This window comes from Oncorhynchus mykiss, chromosome 25, assembly GCF_057628025.1.
Source record: "Oncorhynchus mykiss isolate SJ-2025 chromosome 25, ASM5762802v1, whole genome shotgun sequence".
Lineage (NCBI taxonomy): Eukaryota > Metazoa > Chordata > Actinopteri > Salmoniformes > Salmonidae > Oncorhynchus > Oncorhynchus mykiss.
This window is the reverse complement of record NC_143046.1, coordinates 92,851,778-92,869,386: the sequence shown is the minus strand read 5'-3', so window position 1 is coordinate 92,869,386 and position 17,609 is coordinate 92,851,778. Positions and strand designations below refer to the sequence as shown.

The 17,609-nt window shown below is 38.7% G+C and overlaps 1 protein-coding gene across 1 annotated transcript in view; it reads left to right on the top strand.

The window, feature by feature from the left end:
- Positions 1–17,609, top strand: part of dnaaf9 (dynein axonemal assembly factor 9) — a 96,200-nt gene that overhangs the window by 12,200 nt on the left and 66,391 nt on the right. The window contains exons 4-8 of the mRNA XM_090221490.1: positions 9,783–9,907; positions 10,824–10,920; positions 15,071–15,177; positions 15,631–15,708; positions 15,808–15,909. Coding sequence (XP_090077616.1) covers positions 9,783–9,907; positions 10,824–10,920; positions 15,071–15,177; positions 15,631–15,708; positions 15,808–15,909 — 509 coding nt within the window. The remainder of the gene's footprint in view (positions 1–9,782; positions 9,908–10,823; positions 10,921–15,070; positions 15,178–15,630; positions 15,709–15,807; positions 15,910–17,609) is intronic.

The window sequence follows — 17,609 nt, the reverse complement described above, 5'->3', positions numbered from 1 at the left end:
TTATGATCAGTATATAGTCAGTAGTAGGGGTTATGATCAGTATATAGTCAGTAGTAGGGGTTATGATCAGTATATAGTCAGTAGTAGGGGTTAGGATCAGCATATAGTCAGTAGTAGGGGTTATGATCAGTATATAGTGAGTAGTAGGGGTTATGATCAGTATATAGTCAGTAGTAGGGGTTATGATCAGTATATAGTCAGTAGTAGGGGTTATGATCAGTATAGTTAGTAGTAGGGGTTATGATCAGTATATAGTCAGTTATGATCAGTATATAGTCAGTAGTAGGGGTTATGATCAGTATAGTTAGTAGTAGGGGTTATGATCAGTATATAGTCAGTAGTAGGGGTTAGGATCAGTATAGTTAGTAGTAGGGGTTATGATCAGTATATAGTCAGTTATGATCAGTATATAGTCAGTAGTAGGGGTTATGATCAGTATATAGTCAGTTATGATCAGTATATAGTCAGTAGTAGGGGTTATGATCAGTATATAGTCAGTAGTAGGGGTTATGATCAGTATATAGTCAGTAGTAGGGGTTATGATCAGTATATAGTCAGTAGTAGGGGTTATGATCAGTATATAGTCAGTAGTAGGGGTTATGATCAGTATATAGTCAGTAGTAGGGGTTATGATCAGTATAGTTAGTAGTAGGGGTTATGATCAGTATATAGTCAGTTATGATCAGTATATAGTCAGTAGTAGGGGTTATGATCAGTATAGTTAGTAGTAGGGGTTATGATCAGTATATAGTCAGTTATGATCAGTATATAGTGAGTAGTAGGGGTTATGATCAGTATATAGTCAGTAGTAGGGGTTATGATCAGTATATAGTCAGTAGTAGGGGTTATGATCAGTATATAGTCAGTAGTAGGGGTTATGATCAGTATATAGTCAGTTATGATCAGTATATAGTGAGTAGTAGGGGTTATGATCAGTATATAGTCAGTAGTAGGGGTTAGGATCAGTATATAGTCAGTAGTAGGGGTTATGATCAGTATATAGTCAGTACTAGGGGTTAGGATCAGTATAGTTAGTAGTAGGGTTATGATCAGTATATAGTCACTTATGATCAGTATATAGTCAGTAGTAGGGGTTATGATCAGTATATAGTCAGTTATGATCAGTATATAGTCAGTAGTAGGGGTTATGATCAGTATATAGTCAGTAGTAGGGGTTATGATCAGTATATAGTCAGTAGTAGGAGTTAGGATCAGTATATAATCAGTAGTAGGGGTTATGATCAGTATAGTTAGTAGTAGGGGTTATGATCAGTATATAGTCAGTAGTAGGGGTTATGATCAGTATATAGTCAGTAGTAGGGGTTATGATCAGTATATAGTCAGTAGTAGGGGTTATGATCAGTATATAGTGAGTAGTAGGGGTTATGATCAGTATATAGTCAGTAGTAGGGGGTTATGATCAGTATATAGTCATTAGTAGGGGTTATGATCAGTATATAGTCAGTTATGATCAGTATATAGTCAGTAGTAGGGGTTATGATCAGTATATAGTCAGTAGTAGGGGGTTATGATCAGTATATAGTCAGTTATGATCAGTATATAGTCAGTTATGATCAGTATATAGTCAGTAGTAGGGGTTATGATCAGTATATAGTCAGTAGTAGGGGGTTATGATCAGTATATCATCAGTTATGATCAGTATATAGTCAGTAGTAGGGGTTATGATCAGTATATAGTCAGTAGTAGGGGGTTATGATCAGTATATCATCAGTTATGATCAGTATATAATCAGTAGTAGGGGTTATGATCAGTATAGTTAGTAGTAGGGGTTATGATCAGTATATAGTCAGTAGTAGGGGTTATGATCAGTATATAGTCAGTAGTAGGGGTTAGGATCAGTATATAGTTAGTAGTAGGGGTTATGATCAGTATATAGTCAGTAGTAGGGGTTAGGATCAGTATATAGTCATTAGTAGGGGTTATGATCAGTATAGTTAGTAGTAGGGGTTATGATCAGTATATAGTCAGTAGTAGGGGTTATGATCAGTATATAGTCAGTAGTAGGGGTTATGATCAGTATAGTTAGTAGTAGGGGTTATGATCAGTATATAGTCATTAGTAGGGGTTATGATCAGTATAGTTAGTAGTAGGGGTTATGATCAGTATATAGTCATTAGTAGGGGTATGATCAGTATATAGTCAGTTATGATCAGTATATAGTCAGTTATGATCAGTATATAGTCAGTTATGATCAGTATATAGTCAGTAGTAGGGGGTTATGATCAGTATATAGTCATTAGTAGGGGTTATGATCAGTATATAGTCAGTAGTAGGGCTTATGATCAGTATAGTTAGTAGTAGGGGTTATGATCAGTATATAGTCATTAGTAGGGGTTATGATCAGTATATAGTGAGTAGTAGGGGTTATGATCAGTATATAATCAGTAGTAGGGGTTATGATCAGTATATAGTCAGTAGTAGGGGTTATGATCAGTATATAGTCATTAGTAGGGGTTATGATCAGTATATAGTCAGTTATGATCAGTATATAGTCAGTTATGATCAGTATATAGTCAGTTATGATCAGTATATAGTCAGTTATGATCAGTATACAGTCAGTTATGATCAGTATATAGTGAGTAGTAGGGGTTATGATCAGTATATAGTCAGTAGTAGGGGTTATGATCAGTATATAGTCAGTAGTAGGGGTTATGATCAGTATAGTCAGTAGTAGGGGTTATGATCAGTATATAGTCATTAGTAGGGGTTAGGATCAGTAAATAGTCAGTAGTAGGGGTTATGATCAGTATATAGTGAGTTGTAGGGGTTATGATCAGTATATAGTCAGTAGTAGGGGTTATGATCAGTATATAGTCAGTAGTAGGGGTTATGATCAGTATATAGTCAGTAGTAGGGGTTATGATCAGTATATAGTCAGTAGTAGGGGTTATGATCAGTATATAGTGAGTAGTAGGGGTTATGATCAGTATATAGTCAGTAGTAGGGGTTATGATCAGTATATAGTGAGTAGTAGGGGTTATGATCAGTATATAATCAGTAGTAGGGGTTATGATCAGTATATAGTCAGTAGTAGGGGTTATGATCAGTATATAGTGAGTAGTAGGGGTTATGATCAGTATATAATCAGTAGTAGGGGTTATGATCAGTATATAGTCAGTAGTAGGGGTTATGATCAGTATATAGTCAGTAGTAGGGGTTAGGATCAGTATAGTTAGTAGTAGGGGTTATGATCAGTATATAGTCAGTTATGATCAGTATATTGTCAGTAGTAGGGGTTATGATCAGTATATAGTCAGTAGTAGGGGTTATGATCAGTATATAGTCAGTAGTAGGGGTTATGATCAGTATAGTTAGTAGTAGGGGTTATGATCAGTATATAGTCAGTTATGATCAGTATATTGTCAGTAGTAGGGGTTATGATCAGTATATAGTCAGTAGTAGGGGTTATGATCAGTATAGTTAGTAGTAGGGGTTATGATCAGTATATAGTCAGTTATGATCAGTATATAGTCAGTAGTAGGGGTTATGATCAGTATATAGTCAGTAGTAGGGGTTATGGGGTTATGATCAGTATATAGTCAGTAGTAGTGGTTAGGATCAGTATATAGTCAGTTATGATCAGTATAGTCAGTAGTAGGGGTTATGGGGTTAGGATCAGTACATAGTCAGTCGTATGGGTTATGATCAGTATATAGTCAGTTATGATCAGTATATAGTCAGTAGTAGGGGTTATGATCAGTATATAGTCAGCAGTAGTGGTTAGGATCAGTATATAGTCAGTAGTAGGGGTTATGATCAGTATATAGTCAGTAGTAGGGGTTAGGATCAGTATATAGTCAGTAGTAGGGGTTATGATCAGTATATAGTGAGTAGTAGGGGTTATGATCAGTATAGTTAGTAGTAGGGGTTAGGATCAGTATAGTTAGTAGTAGGGGTTAGGATCAGTATATAGTCAGTAGTAGGGGTTATGGGGTTATGATCAGTATATAGTCAGTAGTAGGGGTTAGGATCAGTATATAGTCAGTAGTAGGGGTTATGATCAGTATATAGTCAGTAGTAGGGGTTATGATCAGTATATAGTCAGTAGTAGGGGTTAGGATCAGTATAGTTAGTAGTAGTAGTTAGGATCAGTATATAGTCAGTAGTAGGGGTTATGATCAGTATATAGTCAGTTATGATCAGTATATAGTCAGTAGTAGGGGTTATGATCAGTATATAGTCAGTAGTAGGGGTTATGATCAGTATATAGTCAGTAGTAGGGTTTAGGATCAGTATATAGTCAGTAGTAGGGGTTATGATCAGTATATAGTCAGTAGTAGGGGTTATGATCAGTATATAGTCAGTAGTAGGGTTTAGGATCAGTATATAGTCAGTAGTAGGGGTTATGATCAGTATATAGTCAGTTATGATCAGTATATAGTCAGTAGTAGGGGTTATGATCAGTATATAGTCAGTAGTAGGGGTTATGATCAGTATATAGTCAGTAGTAGGGGTTATGATCAGTATATAGTCAGTAGTAGGGGTTTTGATCAGTATATAGTCAGTAGTAGGGGTTATGATCAGTATATAGTCAGTAGTAGGGGTTAGGATCAGCATATAGTCAGTAGTAGGGGTTATGATCAGTATATCGTGAGTAGTAGGGGTTATGATCAGTATATAGTCAGTAGTAGGGGTTATGATCAGTATATAGTCAGTAGTAGGGGTTATGATCAGTATAGTTAGTAGTAGGGGTTATGATCAGTATATAGTCAGTTATGATCAGTATATAGTCAGTAGTAGGGGTTATGATCAGTATAGTTAGTAGTAGGGGTTATGATCAGTATATAGTCAGTTATGATCAGTATATAGTGAGTAGTAGGGGTTATGATCAGTATATAGTCAGTAGTAGGGGTTATGATCAGTATATAGTCAGTAGTAGGGGTTATGATCAGTATATAGTCAGTAGTAGGGGTTATGATCAGTATATAGTCAGTTATGATCAGTATATAGTGAGTAGTAGGGGTTATGATCAGTATATAGTCAGTAGTAGGGGTTAGGATCAGTATAGTTAGTAGTAGGGTTATGATCAGTATATAGTCAGTTATGATCAGTATATAGTCAGTAGTAGGGGTTATGATCAGTATATAGTCAGTTATGATCAGTATATAGTCAGTAGTAGGGGTTATGATCAGTATATAATCAGTAGTAGGGGTTATGATCAGTATATAATCAGTAGTAGGGGTTATGATCAGTATATAGTCAGTAGTAGGGGTTATGATCAGTATATAGTCAGTTATGATCAGTATATAGTCAGTAGTAGGGGTTATGATCAGTATATAATCAGTAGTAGGGGTTATGATCAGTATATAGTCAGTAGTAGGGGTTATGATCAGTATATAATCAGTAGTAGGGGTTATGATCAGTATAGTTAGTAGTAGGGGTTAGGATCAGTATAGTTAGTAGTAGGGGTTATGATCAGTATAGTTAGTAGTAGGGGTTAGGATCAGTATATAGTCAGTTATGGGGTTATGATCAGTATATAATCAGTAGTAGGGGTTATGATCAGTATAGTCAGTAGTAGGGGTTATGATCAGTATATAGTCAGTAGTAGGGGTTATGATCAGTATATAGTCAGTAGTAGGGGTTATGATCAGTATATAATCAGTAGTAGGGGTTATGATCAGTATATAGTCAGTAGTAGGGGTTATGATCAGTATATAGTCAGTAGTAGGGGTTATGATCAGTATATAGTCAGTAGTAGGGGTTATGATCAGTATATAGTCAGTAGTAGGGGTTATGATCAGTATATAGTCAGTAGTAGGGGTTAGGATCAGCATATAGTCAGTAGTAGGGGTTATGATCAGTATATAGTGAGTAGTAGGGGTTATGATCAGTATATAGTCAGTAGTAGGGGTTATGATCAGTATATAGTCAGTAGTAGGGGTTATGATCAGTATAGTTAGTAGTAGGGGTTATGATCAGTATATAGTCAGTTATGATCAGTATATAGTCAGTAGTAGGGGTTATGATCAGTATAGTTAGTAGTAGGGGTTATGATCAGTATATAGTCAGTAGTAGGGGTTAGGATCAGTATAGTTAGTAGTAGGGGTTATGATCAGTATATAGTCAGTTATGATCAGTATATAGTCAGTAGTAGGGGTTATGATCAGTATATAGTCAGTTATGATCAGTATATAGTCAGTAGTAGGGGTTATGATCAGTATATAGTCAGTAGTAGGGGTTATGATCAGTATATAGTCAGTAGTAGGGGTTATGATCAGTATATAGTCAGTAGTAGGGGTTATGATCAGTATATAGTCAGTAGTAGGGGTTATGATCAGTATATAGTCAGTAGTAGGGGTTATGATCAGTATAGTTAGTAGTAGGGGTTATGATCAGTATATAGTCAGTTATGATCAGTATATAGTCAGTAGTAGGGGTTATGATCAGTATAGTTAGTAGTAGGGGTTATGATCAGTATATAGTCAGTTATGATCAGTATATAGTGAGTAGTAGGGGTTATGATCAGTATATAGTCAGTAGTAGGGGTTATGATCAGTATATAGTCAGTAGTAGGGGTTATGATCAGTATATAGTCAGTAGTAGGGGTTATGATCAGTATATAGTCAGTTATGATCAGTATATAGTGAGTAGTAGGGGTTATGATCAGTATATAGTCAGTAGTAGGGGTTAGGATCAGTATATAGTCAGTAGTAGGGGTTATGATCAGTATATAGTCAGTACTAGGGGTTAGGATCAGTATAGTTAGTAGTAGGGTTATGATCAGTATATAGTCACTTATGATCAGTATATAGTCAGTAGTAGGGGTTATGATCAGTATATAGTCAGTTATGATCAGTATATAGTCAGTAGTAGGGGTTATGATCAGTATATAGTCAGTAGTAGGGGTTATGATCAGTATATAGTCAGTAGTAGGAGTTAGGATCAGTATATAATCAGTAGTAGGGGTTATGATCAGTATAGTTAGTAGTAGGGGTTATGATCAGTATATAGTCAGTAGTAGGGGTTATGATCAGTATATAGTCAGTAGTAGGGGTTATGATCAGTATATAGTCAGTAGTAGGGGTTATGATCAGTATATAGTGAGTAGTAGGGGTTATGATCAGTATATAGTCAGTAGTAGGGGGTTATGATCAGTATATAGTCATTAGTAGGGGTTATGATCAGTATATAGTCAGTTATGATCAGTATATAGTCAGTTGTAGGGGTTATGATCAGTATATAGTCAGTAGTAGGGGGTTATGATCAGTATATAGTCAGTTATGATCAGTATATAGTCAGTTATGATCAGTATATAGTCAGTAGTAGGGGTTATGATCAGTATATAGTCAGTAGTAGGGGGTTATGATCAGTATATCATCAGTTATGATCAGTATATAGTCAGTAGTAGGGGTTATGATCAGTATATAGTCAGTAGTAGGGGGTTATGATCAGTATATCATCAGTTATGATCAGTATATAATCAGTAGTAGGGGTTATGATCAGTATAGTTAGTAGTAGGGGTTATGATCAGTGTATAGTCAGTAGTAGGGGTTATGATCAGTATATAGTCAGTAGTAGGGGTTAGGATCAGTATATAGTCAGTAGTAGGGGTTATGATCAGTATATAGTCAGTAGTAGGGGTTAGGATCAGTATATAGTTAGTAGTAGGGGTTATGATCAGTATATAGTCAGTAGTAGGGGTTAGGATCAGTATATAGTCATTAGTAGGGGTTATGATCAGTATATAGTCATTAGTAGGGGTTATGATCAGTATAGTTAGTAGTAGGGGTTATGATCAGTATATAGTCAGTAGTAGGGGTTATGATCAGTATATAGTCAGTAGTAGGGGTTATGATCAGTATAGTTAGTAGTAGGGGTTATGATCAGTATATAGTCATTAGTAGGGGTTATGATCAGTATAGTTAGTAGTAGGGGTTATGATCAGTATATAGTCATTAGTAGGGGTATGATCAGTATATAGTCAGTTATGATCAGTATATAGTCAGTTATGATCAGTATATAGTCAGTTATGATCAGTATATAGTCAGTAGTAGGGGGTTATGATCAGTATATAGTCATTAGTAGGGGTTATGATCAGTATATAGTCAGTAGTAGGGCTTATGATCAGTATAGTTAGTAGTAGGGGTTATGATCAGTATATAGTCATTAGTAGGGGTTATGATCAGTATATAGTGAGTAGTAGGGGTTATGATCAGTAAATAATCAGTAGTAGGGGTTATGATCAGTATATAGTCAGTAGTAGGGGTTATGATCAGTATATAGTCATTAGTAGGGGTTATGATCAGTATATAGTCAGTTATGATCAGTATATAGTCAGTTATGATCAGTATATAGTCAGTTATGATCAGTATATAGTCAGTTATGATCAGTATATAGTCAGTAGTAGGGGTTATGATCAGTATATAGTCAGTAGTAGGGGTTATGATCAGTATAGTTAGTAGTAGGGGTTATGATCAGTATATAGTCATTAGTAGGGGTATGATCAGTATATAGTCAGTTATGATCAGTATATAGTCAGTTATGATCAGTATATAGTCAGTTATGATCAGTATATAGTCAGTTATGATCAGTATATAGTCAGTTATGATCAGTATATAGTCAGTAGTAGGGGTTATGATCAGTATATAGTCATTAGTAGGGGTTAGGATCAGCATATAGTCATTAGTAGGGGTTATGATCAGTATATAGTCAGTAGTAGGGGTTAGGATCAGCATATAGTCATTAGTAGGGGTTATGATCAGTATATAGTCAGTAGTAGGGGTTATGATCAGTATATAGTCAGTAGTAGGGGTTATGATCAGCATATAGTCATTAGTAGGGGTTAGGATCAGCATATAGTCAGTAGTAGGGGTTATGATCAGTATAGTTAGTAGTAGTAGTTAGGATCAGTATATAGTCAGTAGTAGGGGTTATGATCAGCATATAGTCATTAGTAGGGGTTAGGATCAGCATATAGTCATTAGTAGGGGTTAGGATCAGTATATAGTCATTAGTAGGGGTTAGGATCAGCATATAGTCAGTAGTAGGGGTTATGATCAGTATATAGTCATTAGTAGGGGTTAGGATCAGCATATAGTCAGTAGTAGGGGTTATGATCAGTATATAGTCATTAGTAGGGGTTAGGATCAGCATATAGTCAGTAGTAGGGGTTATGATCAGTATAGTTAGTAGTAGTAGTTAGGATCAGTATATAGTCAGTAGTAGGGGTTATGATCAGCATATAGTCATTAGTAGGGGTTAGGATCAGCATATAGTCAGTAGTAGGGGTTATGATCAGCATATAGTCATTAGTAGGGGTTATGATCAGCATATAGTCAGTAGTAGGGGTTAGGATCAGCATATAGTCAGTAGTAGGGGTTATGATCAGCATATAGTCAGTAGTAGGGGTTATGATCAGCATATAGTCAGTAGTAGGGGTTATGATCAGTATATAGTCAGTAGTAGGGGTTAGGATCAGCATATAGTCAGTAGTAGGGGTTAGGATCAGCATATAGTCAGTAGTAGGGGTTAGTGTTATGGGGTTAGGATCAGTAATGCATACTACTTCACACATGTTGGATGGTTCTCAACAAGCGCTCCTGGCTCCAGTGATTAATATTTCTAATGGTCTACATCCCGGATGGCACCCTATTCTCTATATAGTGCATATAGGTCTCTGGTTAACAGTAGTGCACTATATAGGGAATAGGGTGCTTTTGTGATGACAACCTATGTGTTCTAGTGTTTTGTTAATGCTGTCTTACTCTGTGTGTTGTTCTGGCTCGTTAACATTGAGACCCGTCTCTCTTCATCTCCAGATGTGATCGTGCTGATCAAGGCAGAGAGTGTCCACCTGTACTGTAACCCAATCAACTACAGTTACCTGCTGCCCTACGTCTCCCACTGGAGGAACCTCTCCATACACTGCATGAACCAAACAGAGGTTAGCTATTACTGTAACCACATAGACTGCCTTACCCAGGCAGAGGTTAGATATTACTGTAACCACATAGACTGCCTTACCCAGGCAGAGGTTAGCTATTACTGTAACCACATAGACTGTCTTACCCAGGCAGAGGTTATTTATTACTGTAACCACATAGACTGTCTTACCCAGGCAGAGGTTAGCTATTACTGTAACCACATAGACTGTCTTACCCAGGCAGAGGTTAGATATTACTGTAACCACATAGACTGTCTTACCCAGGCAGAGGTTAGCTATTACTGTAACCACATAGACTGTCTTACCCAGGCAGAGGTTAGCTATTACTGTAACCACATAGACTGTCTTACCCAGGCAGAGGTTAGCTATTACTGTAACCACATAGACTGTCTTACCCAGGCAGAGGTTATTTATTACTGTAACCACATAGACTGTCTTACCCAGGCAGAGGTTATTTATTACTGTAACCACATAGACTGTCTTACCCAGGCAGAGGTTAGCTATTACTGTAACCACATAGACTGTCTTACCCAGGCAGAGGTTAGATATTACTGTAACCACATAGACTGTCTTACCCAGGCAGAGGTTATTTATTACTGTAACCACATAGACTGTCTTACCCAGGCAGAGGTTATTTATTACTGTAACCACATAGACTGTCTTACCCAGGCAGAGGTTAGCTTACTACCATCACACTTGTAAGTTCTCATCCAAATGTTCAATTGATCAAGAAATAAATAACAATATTTTTATGTTTTGATTAGATTACTTAATTAATAGAAATGCATTTATATTTGTTTCCTTAACCAAGCAGATACACAGGTATGTCTAAATTGAATGTTGATGTTAATTATGTTCACTCCTGTTCTCCGCCCTCCCCCTCCTTCTTTGTTTCCCCCCTCATCTCCCCCTGCAGTATGAAGACGAGGAAGCAGCGGAGGAGTTTAAGATCTCCAGCTTTGTGAGCATGGTTCAAGACTGCAGCCGTATTGGAGTTCCTTACAGCACCCAGGGTACAGTATAGTTACAGAGATTACATTACATAGTACATGTTACATGTACAGTGCCTTTGGCAAGTATTCAGACCCCTTGACTTTTCCCACATTTTGTTACGTGTCGTGACTTTACTTTCATTAATCTGATGACTGTTATTTATTTAATCAACTAACTATATTTGTTATCTGATTTAAATGAATCATGTAACAATTAACTCATTAGGATTTGGGGCACCACGAGAGCGGTTGTTACCATCTCCCGAATTAAATTCTGAAGGTCTTTACCTATTACATCCATAAAACGGTCAACGTATTATTCATAACCTCGTCTCATATCATCATTCTGAACAGTCGTAACCTCCTGCTTCTGCAAAAACCCCAGCCTTACTTAGGATTCAGTACGGATTCAGTACAGACCTAAGTTGCAGAATGGCGCCAGAGGAGATGGCTGCTGTTTTATGGGCTCCTAACCAATTGTGCTACTGTGTGTGTTTTTTAGTGTTATTTGTAACTTATTTTGTACATAATGTTTCCGCAACCGTCTGGAAGAAGAACTGGAAGAAGACTTTTTCTTTAACGAGTCGGAGCCGAAGGATTTACTTCAGACACCCGACAAGGCTCAAATCCCCGTCATTCGTATGAGAAAGAGACGGAGATATATCGAGGACATAGGTCGGGGTGCCTTGTAAGGATCTGACGACGACTGGGTAATCTGCTTCTACCATCAGTCCTATTAGCCAACGTGCAGTCAATGGATAGCAAAATAGACAAGCTACGTTCATGAATATCCAACCAATGGGACATTAAAGACTATAATGTTTCACCGAGTCGTGGCAGAACGACGACATGGATAGAACGACGACAGCTGGCGGGGTGTCACGTAGAGTAGGCCAGAAGGCTATACTGGAAAACCTAACCTCTATCAAAATAAAAAGATGGCGGAGCCGCAAAAGGTCTTCTGTGCTTCAGGGTGTTTATTAACATACTGATTCCTGAACAAAAACAACAGTACTGCCATCAAACATATACCTTATGGGCCAGCTAAAAACAATGCTGCCCCATTCACAGCTCAAGAGGCTCCTTTTGTTGGGGAAGCCCCTCCCATTAGAACAATTAACACTAATTCATTATGCAATTACCTATTCAAACCTACATTTTCCATTCACTAAATATACTAAAGTATATACATTGCAACATGTTTTTTATGAAACAATATCCCAATATAACATTTCCAAAATTACATCACTACTGACATAGTGTCTTTCAATATGCCCATTTACATTAATGGGCTATTCGGGACAGGCACGACAAAGTCCGCCCAATTCCCTTAGCTCGGGTCCTTATCCAGCGTACCCGGAAGCTACAGAGATTGAGAGAGAGGGTAACAGAACAAACAAACACGCTCATCCATAACATCGATAAGTCACTACTCATTCAAAAAATAAGTGGTCAGATGACGTATATGCTAAGCTACAGGACTGTTTTTTTTAGCACAGACTGGAATGTGTTCCTGGATTCTTCCGATGGCATTGAGGAGTACACCACATTGGTCACTGGCTTCATCAATAAGTGCATCGAGGACGTTGTCCCCACAGTGACCATATGTACATACCCCAACCAGAAGCCATGGATTACAGGCAACATTCGCACTGAGCTAAAGGGTAGAGCTGCCGCTTTCAAGGAGCGGGACTCTAACCCGTACGCTTATAAGGAATCCTGCTATGCCATCCGGCGAACCATCAAACAGGCAAATCGTAAATACAAGACTTAAGATTGAATCGTACTACACCGGCTCCGACGCTCGTCAGATGTGGCAGGGCTTGCAAACTATTACAGACGACAAAGGGTAGCACAGCTGTGAGCTGCCCAGTGACACAAACCATTATCCCAGAAACCCTAGACCCACTCCAATTTGCATACCGCCCCAACAGATCCACAGATGATGCTATCTCTATTGCACTCCACACTGCCCTTTCCCACCTGGACAAAAGGAACACCTATGTGAGAATGCTATTCATTTACTACAGCTCAGCGTTCAACACCATAGTACCCTCAAAGCTCATCACTAAACTAAGGACCCTGGGACTAAACACATCCCTCTGCAACTGGATCCTGGACATCCTGATGGGCCACCCCAAGGTGGTAAGTGTAGGTAACAACGCATCTGCCACTCTGATCCTCAACACAGGGGCCCCTCAGGGGTGCGTGCTCATTCTCCTCCTGTACTTCCTGTTCACCCATGACTGCATGGCCAGGCACGATTCCAACATCGTCATTAAGTTTACCAAGAACGCAACAGTGGTAGGCCTGATCACCGACAACGATGAGACAGCCTATAGGGTGGAGGTCAGAAACCTGGCCGTGTGGTGCCAGGATAACAACCTCTCTCTCAATGTGATCAAGACAAATTATTGTGGACTACAGGAAAAGGTGGACAGAGCACACCCATATTCTCATCGACGGGGCTGTAGTGGAGTAGGTTGAGAGCTTCAAGTTCCTTGGTGTCCACATCACCAACAAATTATCATGGTCCAAGCACACCAAGACAGTTGTGAAAAGGGTACAACAAAGCCTATTACCCCTCAGGAGATTGAAAAGATTTGTCATGGGTCCTCAGATCCTCAAAAGGATATTATACAGCTGCACCATCGAGAGCATCCTGACGGGTTGCATCACATCCTGGTACGGCAACTGCTCGGCCTCCGACCGCAAGACACAACAGAGGTTAGTGCTTACGGCCCAGTACATCACTGGGGCCAAACTTCCTTCCGTCCAGGACCTCTACACCAGGCGATGTCAAAGGAACGCCCTGAAAATTGTCAGACTCCAGCCACCTTAGTCATCGACTTGTTCTCTCTGCCACCGCACGGCAGGCGGTACCGGAACGCCAATTCTAGGTTCAAAAAGCTTCTTAACAGCTTTTATCCCCAAGCCATAAGGCTTCTGAACAGCTAATCAAATGGCTACCCAGACTATTTGCATTGTCCCCCCCTGGACCCCCTCTTTTACACTGCTGCTACTCTCTGTTTATTATCTATGCATAGTCACTTTAACTGTACCTACATGTATATATTACCTCAATTATCTTGACTAACCTGTTCCCCGCACATTGACTCTGTACTGGTACCCCCTGTATAAAGCCTCACTACTGTTATTTTGTTACTGCTCTTTAATTATTTCTTATTTTTTACTTATCTGTTTTATGCAGTTTAAAAAGTTGTGTTAAGGGCTTGTAAGTAAGCATTTCTCTGTAAGGTCTATGCATGTGACAAATTTGATTTGATACTCAAATTGGTTTAATTATTTATTTACTAGCTAAGTAAATGATAACACAGGATAACAAACACACTTAATACATGCGGAAAAGGTATTCCTTGGTAACCAGTAATTACTCCTCTATAACTACTTCCTTGGTAACCAGTAATTACTCCTCTATAACTACTTCCTTGGTAACCAGTAATTACTCCTCTATAACTACTTCCTTGGTAACCAGTAATTACTCCTCTATAACTACTTCCTTGGTAACCAGTAATTACTCCTCTATAACTACTTCCTTGGTAACCAGTAATTACTCCTCTATAACTACTTCCTTGGTAACCAGTAATTACTCCTCTATAACTACTTCATTGGTAACCAGTAATTACTCCTCTATAACTACTTCCTTGGTAACCAGTAATTACTCCTCTATAACTACTTCCTTGGTAACCAGTAATTACTCCTCTATAACTACTTCCTTGGTAACCAGTAATTACTCCTCTATAACTACTTCATTGGTAACCAGTAATTACTCCTCTATAACTACTTCCTTGGTAACCAGTAATTACTCCTCTATAACTACTTCATTGGTAACCAGTAATTACTCCTCTATAACTACTTCCTTGGTAACCAGTATTTACTCCTCTATAACTACTTCCTTGGTAACCAGTAATTACTCCACTATAACTACTTCATTGGTAACCAGTATTTACTCCTCTATAACTACTTCCTTGGTAACCAGTAATTGCTTAACAGCCTCCGACGTGACTTCTATTGTTCCACTTATGTAATGAAGCAAACAACTAATTGAACAATTGTAACATAATTGAACTGTAACCAGCAACTTGTTTTATAGTGTGACAGTTTGGGATGTGTAGTGTTTATATGTAAATGAGAAACTGTGCTGTTTCAGGCCACATCCAGACGTTTGACATGTTTATGATAGAGAAGTGGCCCATCATTCAGGCCTTCGCTCTGGAGGGGATCGGTGGAGGAAGCTTCTTCACCATGAAATACAAGGTACCTCACTCCATATTACTAATACAAATTGTAGGGGGAAATTGTCTAACCTTAGGTCCATGCCAGAATAGTTAGTAAAATAATTACATCTCCATTTAATTTGAGTGGTACAGACATTTGCTACATACATTACAGACATTTGTGGTCACGAGGAGCATTGTACAAAAATAAAGTCATCAGCAATTGGATCATCTCTAACCAATCAGAGTATCAAAGCCAATGACACGTTTTCTAAACACTGCTTTACCCACTTAGGTTGGGCCAGAGCCAGAACACATCTTTCTGGGACAAATCCGAACGGTTAGAATGTGTTTGCATTATAATAATCGTCGGAGAGGTACTCGGATCCAGACTCATTGCAGAGAAGAAACTTGCATTTGGCCATAGCAAGGAGTTTGGGTTACTTCTCGGAAATGATTGACTGGATGTGTGTACTGTTGCTGTGTGTTCCAGTTGATGGACATTAGTGAGAAGCTGTGGCAGACCTACACCAGATTGGACCCTGTGTCCCTAGACAACCTGCTGACTGAGGTAACCATTCTGAGCTTGAACGCACCACACACCTGTGAGTAGATGTTGGACCAGCGTGTTGTGACGGCCACACTGACTCTGGTATGGTGTCTCTTCCAGGACCTGGTGTTGTTTGAGAAGCAGTGGAGCAGTTTCTTCTCCAGCTTTGACATCGAGAGCCATCTGTCTATCCTGGAACTGTCTGAGGCTCAGGCAGGGGAGGTAACTTAACACTAGAACCGCTAAAGCAGTCAAATCAAATGGTATTGGTCACACACACATGGTCAGCAGATGTTATTGGTCACATACACATGGTTAGCAGATGTTATTGGTCACATGGTCAGCAGATGTTATTGGTCACATACACATGGTCAGCAGATGTTATTGGTCACATACACATGGTCAGCAGATGTTATTAGTCACATACACATGGTTAGCAGATGTTATTGGTCACATACACATGGTCAGCAGATGTTATTAGTCACACACACATGGTCAGCAGATGTTATTGGTCACATACACATGGTTAGCAGATGTTATTGGTCACATGGTCAGCAGATGTTATTAGTCACATACACATGGTTAGCAGATGTTATTGGTCACATACACATGGTCAGCAGATGTTATTAGTCACACACACATGGTCAGCAGATGGTATTGGTCACATACACATGGTTAGCAGATGTTATTAGTCACATACACATGGTCAGCAGATGTTATTAGTCACATACACATGGTTAGCAGATGTTATTGGTCACATACACATGGTTAGCAGATGTTATTAGTCACATACACATGGTCAGCAGATGTTAATGGTCACATACACATGGTTAGCAGATGTTATTAGTCACATACACATGGTTAGCAGATGTTATTGGTCACATGGTTAGCAGATGTTATTGATCACATACACATGGTCAGCAGATGTTATTGGTCACATACACATGGTTAGCAGATGTTATTGGTCACATACACATGGTTAGCAGATGTTATTGGTTACATACACATGGTCAGCAGATGTTATTAGTCACACACACATGGTCAGCAGATGTTATTGGTCACATACACATGGTTAGCAGATGTTATTGGTCACATGGTTAGCAGATGTTATTAGTCACATACACATGGTCAGCAGATGTTATTGGTCACATACACATGGTTAGCAGATGTTATTGGTCACACACACATGGTCAGCAGATGTTATTGGTCACATACACATGGTTAGCAGATGTTATTGGTCACATACACATGGTCAGCAGATGTTATTGGTCACGTACACATGGTTAGCAGATGTTATTAGTCACATACACATGGTTAGCAGATGTTATTGGTCACATGGTTAGCAGATGTTATTAGTCACATACACATGGTTAGCAGATGTTATTAGTCACACACACATGGTCAGCAGATGTTATTGGTCACATACACATGGTTAGCAGATGTTATTGGTCACATACACATGGTTAGCAGATGTTATTGGTCACATGGTTAGCAGATGTTATTAGTCACATACACATGGTCAGCAGATGTTATTGGTCACATACACATAGTTAGCAGATGTTATTAGTCACATACACATGGTTAGCAGATGGTATTGGTCACATACACATGGTCAGCAGATGTTATTGGTCACATACACATGGTCAGCAGATGTTATTGGTCACATACACATGGTTAGCAGATGTTATTAGTCACGTACACATGGTCAGCAGATGTTATTGGTCACATACACATGGTTAGCAGATGTTATTAGTCACGTACACATGGTTAGCAGATGTTATTAGTCACGTACACATGGTCAGCAGATGTTATTAGTCACGTACACATGGTTAGCAGATGTTATTAGTCACATGGTCAGCAGATGGTATTGGTCACATGGTCAGCAGATGGTATTGGTCACATGGTCAGCAGATGTTATTGGT